Below are 6,353 nucleotides of genomic sequence, written 5' to 3' on the forward strand. Positions count from 1 at the left end.
ATTTTTTAAATGTGCTTTTTACTTAGAAAAATAAAAATTTGAATAAGTGACTTGGTCTGTTTAGATAAGGAATTCTTAACATTTTTAACTCAATCATTTGCTTTTCTAATTAGTATCTTAAGTGGTTTTAATATTTATTCATCTTCAGTTTTTTTATTGGCTCCTGCAATTGGACTGCTTATGATAAACCTTATACTGGAAAAGGTTAATTTGTAGATTAAATTCTATGAAATTTTACAGTACATGTCATGTCTTTAAAATCCTTTTCCTATCAAGATATTACCTTATTTCTTTCCTTGGCATGGTTGTTAGAGTAGAAAAGACACTTGACTGAGAAAGTTAGGAAATCTGTGTTCTATTTTGGGTTTGCCACTTCTTTGCTGGAAAATCTTGGAAACATTGTGTAACATTCCTGAAACTTAGCTTCAATGGCTGAGTAGGTGGGTTAATAGGACCAGTTTGCCCACCTTACAAAGTTTGTGTTACAGTCAGATGAGTTAATAGGTGACATGTGAAGTGCTGTACAAACCCAAGAAAGTGTACCCAACTCTCATTGTCTGACGCCTTGGTGTGGTTTTGTATCATAGATCAGGCTATTCATTTCTAGGACTATATGTATGTTGAAAGCTTTGCCATCTTTCCTTAGTGTTAGTATCAGAAAAGCTTAGTGTGTTATTTACATTTGTGTCATTTTTGCAGAAGTGTTTCCCACATGTATTATATTTGAACCGGTATTGTTTGAATGGTGTTTTCCTTAGGATACCCAAATATATGTATTTACATGCCTATTATACTCATAACTATGTTCCTGGGTGGTTTCTGAGTAGTGCTATTTAAATAAAGAATGATCCTCCAGTATTAGGTTTAATGAGATAATTATATCACTAAAAAAAAAAAAGCCGTGATTTAACCTCTCTGTTTTATAGAGATAACTGTTATTTATAAGAGGAAGGAATGCACATACTGTTTAAGCATGGTTTTAAGTAACAACAAACTTTATTTGGTTATTCTAGGAGATTTTTATGATTGTGAGTCAAATAATACTTATTTCTAAACAGTTAAAAATATTTCTATCTAACTCAACTTGGGGGACTTTTCTCTAAATAGTGTCACTACAGGATATCAACATGAAGAAAGCTTTCAAAAGTTCCACAGTTCAAGACCAACAGGTTGTTTCAAAGAACAGCATTCCTAATCCTGTTGCTGACATTTACAACCAGAGTGATAAACCACCACCTCTGAACATCCTGACACCATACAGGTAAGGCTTTTGCCTTCCCAGAGCCTTTCAGAAGAGAGAAGCTGAGAGAGGTGGACAGAGCTGAGAACGTGTTGGCACATTGTGTAGAAACATACTTGATGGCTCATTTGGGTTAAAATTAAGGGAATTCTTTCAAATTTTGAAAAGTTAATAGTTGCACTATTAAACACAATGTAGTCATTGATACAGAATTATTAAAGTTTTAGTATTTCAAAATATAGAGATATATTGGCCAAGGGACATGTGAGCTCTAATTTTAGCTTTTAGATGTAAATGTCTTAAGTAGAATAGGCACGTGATATAACAGTATTGTGTGTGGTTGTGTTGTCGTTCCTCATGTTCGAAGTCAATTGGAAAGGAACTGTGTAATTCATTTATGATGCAGCAAAATACCTGTCTCAGCATTTCAGCACTGCAGAGACATTTGTTATTTAATTCAGAAAAATGTACTCTGCAGCGTTAGGGTTTTTAAGGTGAAAATGTAGTAAACAAATTAACCTTCTATTATTGTAAAATGGCAGGGCACATTATCAGAACCAAACATTTGAGAAAAAGAATGGAAAATAAATAGTGCAAAAGATTAATATGAAGAGACTAACTAAAAATGCTTTTTAAAAACACCTCTCCTCCTGCCTCCTAGCGTGTCAGCCTTTTCTTCCCATTTCTACTGTCCCCTCCTTTCCCATCTCTCTTCCTCATATACTGTCTCATCGTCCCTCCTGGCACGTCTTGTGCCTCGCCCATCTCTGTGATCCCCTGATCCCCGTTGAGCTTGTTCCTCCAGCCTCTGACGAGCACAGCTATGGTGGCTGGTGGCCCCCACTGCCCAGGGTCGGCTGTGTTGGGTGATGCTCCTGTGAGGCCTTCGCTTCTGTGACTGTTCTCTTAATATTCCCGCCCTCCTGGGCCCTTTGGTCCTTCTCAGGGAGTGCCTGAGTTTTTTTCGGTCTGAATTCCTGTCCTTTCGCAGGGTCCACAAGGAGCTGTGTGGAGCTGCCCTTTATTGCAGCTCTGCTAGGAAAGCGCAGCTCAAACCGCATCATTTGTCTCTGTGCAGACAGAGAGATTCTCTCAGTGAACTGTAAGAGACCCCTGGAAATGTGATGGGAGAGGAGCAAGATGACATGCCTTTCTATGGAACAAGGATACTTCTCTGGAGGTTTTAGCACACTCATTAAAAAAATTAGTGAATGTATAATTAGAGCATTGTAAGCCAAACGTTTTAGCTTATGACTTTGCTTTTGTCCTGTGGTCATTTTTCTGGGGCAGTTTCAGTTTTGCTCAGCACTGGGGGCCTCCGTAAACATCCTATTGCATGAGGGCTGGCTCATTAAATTTTCCCACCTGGTATTACTAAGAAACCTCACCAAAATTTCTGTTCTAAAGGAAAAAAACCAAAAAATCTAATGAACCACTTATATTTGATTAATCAAAATCATGATTAAATATTGCTTATGGTGACTTAAAATTTTTAATTGCATGAAAAATGATGGGACTTTCACATGTATTATGTGTGTATTCAGTCTTAAAATGGAAAATACAGCATGTCTTTGACTTTTTAATAGTGTGTTTAAGAATAGCAGTGCCAACTCAAATCTACTTTTGATTAATAAAACAAAATTTGAGGTATGTAAAACATATAAACTTTTGTATTTGAACTTAAATATGACACTGTCACAACCTTGTCTTAATATAAGTACAAAGTGACTGAAAAATTAAGTGTTTAGATGCTATAAACGTAGGACATAGCTGCTTATTCTTATGTGAAGATTAACATTTGTTTACTTCAATGAGTTTCTACCTCATTAAAGTATTAATTCCACTTTTAAAAAAAGGAATGGCATTTTATACATCATAAATTTTGCAGTGAGTTCCTAAGTCAGTTTTTCTATGCCTTGCCTATATCCAAGGCCTTAGTATCTTAGGGAAACAGATTCTCTTTTTTGTAATACTGTTATTAAATAAAATCTCTGTCGTGCAGGTTGCTTATCAATTAGTGATTTTCAGACACAGTGACTAGAATAGCCTCCGTAGGAACATGGGCCTTAGTATTTGGTGGTGAGAACCCCACTAGGAGATGGCTTAGCAGGAACTTTAAGGACAGACTTTTTTTTTCCTCTTGAATAATTCAGTTAGCTTTCTTTGACTGTTTGGGGATAAACTCTTTCCTATATTCATTCAACTGATTTTGCTTCCCCTATATGCCTTAAATAACTTATTAAAATACTAATATGAAATATGAACTTTCTGCTTCCTCTTGAAGGTAGCCTACAGGCCAGATACTTTTTAAAACATTAGTAGAATTGTGTTGATTTTGTATCATGATTGTTTGGAGCATCAATATTGATTTATATTACAACTTTGGATTCATATTTGTTGTGTTATTATTGGTTTTATGATAAATGTGTACCTTACATAAAGACAAAATATTCTTTAGACCATAGTAATTGTAGCAGTACTTTAAAATGAAGTGGCTATAAGTGAATGAAGTTTCTCTTGTAGGTTACTGACATTTTGAAAATACATAGTTCGTCACTTTTTTTCCTAGTCAGGTTTATACCTTGTGAACATTTTGCTTCTTTCCTAATTGAATTTATAGATGCTGGGCAAACTTTACTGAGAAAAAGGGACAGTATACTTATCAATTTTCGTTAATAAACAAAAAAATTCCTGAAATAATTGAGGTATTAAAAATTGCTGTTCATGAGCCATATTGTGATTTTTCTGGATCAATTTTCTATACATAATTCTAAATTTGCAGGAGCTCATTTAACCTAATTATTCTAGAACAGGTTGCTGTTCTTGCATGTTTTCACCTTTTTTCAAATAAGGAAATTTAGAGACTTAATAATTTATAGGATAGTTAAAGTGCCCCCAAATAGATGTTATAATCCTGTGAGTTAAAATTGAATTAACATTAACCTCCATATGAAAATATCTAGCCGTCTTTTTTTTTTTTTCTGACTTGTAATGCATTGGTTTATAGAGATGACAAGAAGGATGGGCTGAAGTTCTATACAGATCCTTCTTATTTCTTTGACCTCTGGAAAGAAAAAATGCTGCAGGACACAGAAGACAAAAGGAAAGAGAAAAGGCGGCAAAAGGTAAGTAATTCCAGTGTGGGAAGTGTGCATACCGGTGTGTAAAGGATTCTTGTTTAGAAACAAATCAGTAAATTCTTCATTTAAGTGGTTGAGATGAAAGATTTAGTGCTAAAGAATTTTTTAGTGGTTGCATTTTTCACGTGAAGATCCTGGTATCCCAGCCTCTAGCCCAGGAACATGGTTTTTCAGTAAATGCTGTCTGACTTGTTCTCCAGCACCTGCTTTGCTTTAGCAGAAGTAGTGGCTAAAATTTCAGTTTTGTTTGTAACCATGTTTTATGACCTTTTCCTAGTGATCTCTCAAATTTTCATAAAGCAATGAGCATTTCATATCAGATGTAATGATATGCTTTTGTCTTTTTAACATTTTTAATTGCTGGGTTGCCCCCAGCTGTATTTAAGACCTTGGTGAGAGGTTTACATTGGATGGAGAAGCATGTGTGATCCTCACATTCGGGGGATAGGGTCTAACTGAAGCTGAACCTCCCTCTGCGGGTGGTGGTAGGCAAGAGAACTGCAGGTGTGAAGGCTGAGAAACAACTGCAGTAAGAAGCAGTCATAGAAGACATGCCCACTTTGCTCAGGTTAAGAGACTTCTGTTTTGAAAATTGTCCCTTTGGGACCCAGAAATTAGACTTAAGCTGCTGAGAAGAGTAATTCTCTAAAGGCAAATATTTGTTTATATTTTTATATGTAAGCTATGTTTTAAAATGACCACCCAGTTTTCTTGATGAATATTAGAGTGCTTTAGTTAGGAAAAAGTCTTAGTTAACATTTTGTGGGTTAGTGGCCTTTAAGTTTTGCGGCATTTAGGTGTATTGGCTAGGTAGGAATAACAGTTTGGGATGGAGGAAAATTTGAGATTTGAAACAGGATTTAAGAAAGAGAACATGAGAACAGTTCGCAGGTGGCTGTGCAGGTGTAAGGTATTATCACTGGATTCCGGAAAAGATTCACACTTGTGCGTGAGCATGCATGCATGCATGTGTATTGGGTGCATATTGATAAGATTTGGAGACTGAACCATTGTAAAGAAAGTCGCAGATACCATAACACTTAAATATGTCAGCATACATCTCTTAAAAAGCAAGGGTGATAGTTATTAGTTCAATGCAGTGATTCTTAATCAGGATGCATGTTGGAATCACATTGTAATCCCTCCCTTCCCCTTTTTTCTTTTGGTTTTAAAAGTATACAGACAATATATGCTGTTTATAAAATGCTCAGATAGTGCTGAAGGACATAGAGGTACTCCCCTCCTCAGGAGTAACTGACCACTATAAACAGTTTGGTATGCATCTTTTTTAGACGTTTTAAGCATTCATAAATAAATGCGTTCACATTTTACAAAGTGTTTTTCATGTATACAGAATTGTACCACACATGACTTATACACACAGGCACACTGATGTTAAAGATGTACTTCATTCTTTTTAATAGTTATATGGTATTCCGAAGTATAAATGCTGCGTAAATTATTTACCCCATTACTGTATTAATGGATATAGGTTCATTCTAAATTGTTGCTATTGCAACACTGCAGTGGGTATCCCTGTATTCATGTACAGATATTTCTGCAGGATAAATTTCTAGAAGTTTAATTGCTGTTATCAAAGAGAATGTGAGTTTTAAATTTTGAAAAATACCGGGCTGGCCCGGTGGCGCACTCAGTAGAGTGCAGCGCTTGGGAGTGCGGCGGCGCTCCCGCGAGGGTTCAGATCCCATATAGAGACCGGTCTGCCCACTGGTTGAGTGCAGTGCAGGCGCGACACCGAGGGTTGCGATCCCATTGCCGGTCGCGGTGCGGGCGCGACACCGAGGGTTGCAATCCCGTTACCGGTCATGAAAAAAAGACAAAAAGGAAAAAAAAAATACCGTCATATTGCCCCAACCCTTAGAAGACTGTAGATCCAGGTTATGCCTTTACCAGACTTCTCCAGTCCTGGATATTATGATTTTTGTGATGAGTGCCACCACCCCCCCCCCCCC

General features: G+C 36.7%; 1 protein-coding gene across 1 annotated transcript in view; it reads left to right on the forward strand.

Moving 5' to 3' along the window:
* The window catches only part of WASF3 (WAS protein family, member 3), a gene marked incomplete at its 3' end in the record, with an annotated part of 84,986 nt that overhangs the window by 68,779 nt on the left and 9,854 nt on the right, over window positions 1–6,353 (forward strand). Inside the window, exons 4-5 of the mRNA XM_008580896.1 lie at window positions 1,108–1,261; window positions 4,248–4,365. Coding sequence (XP_008579118.1) covers window positions 1,108–1,261; window positions 4,248–4,365 — 272 coding nt within the window. The remainder of the gene's footprint in view (window positions 1–1,107; window positions 1,262–4,247; window positions 4,366–6,353) is intronic.

Source organism: Galeopterus variegatus, unplaced genomic scaffold (genome assembly GCF_000696425.1).
Source record: "Galeopterus variegatus unplaced genomic scaffold, G_variegatus-3.0.2 Scaffold2195, whole genome shotgun sequence".
NCBI classification, from domain to species: Eukaryota; Metazoa; Chordata; class Mammalia; order Dermoptera; family Cynocephalidae; genus Galeopterus; species Galeopterus variegatus.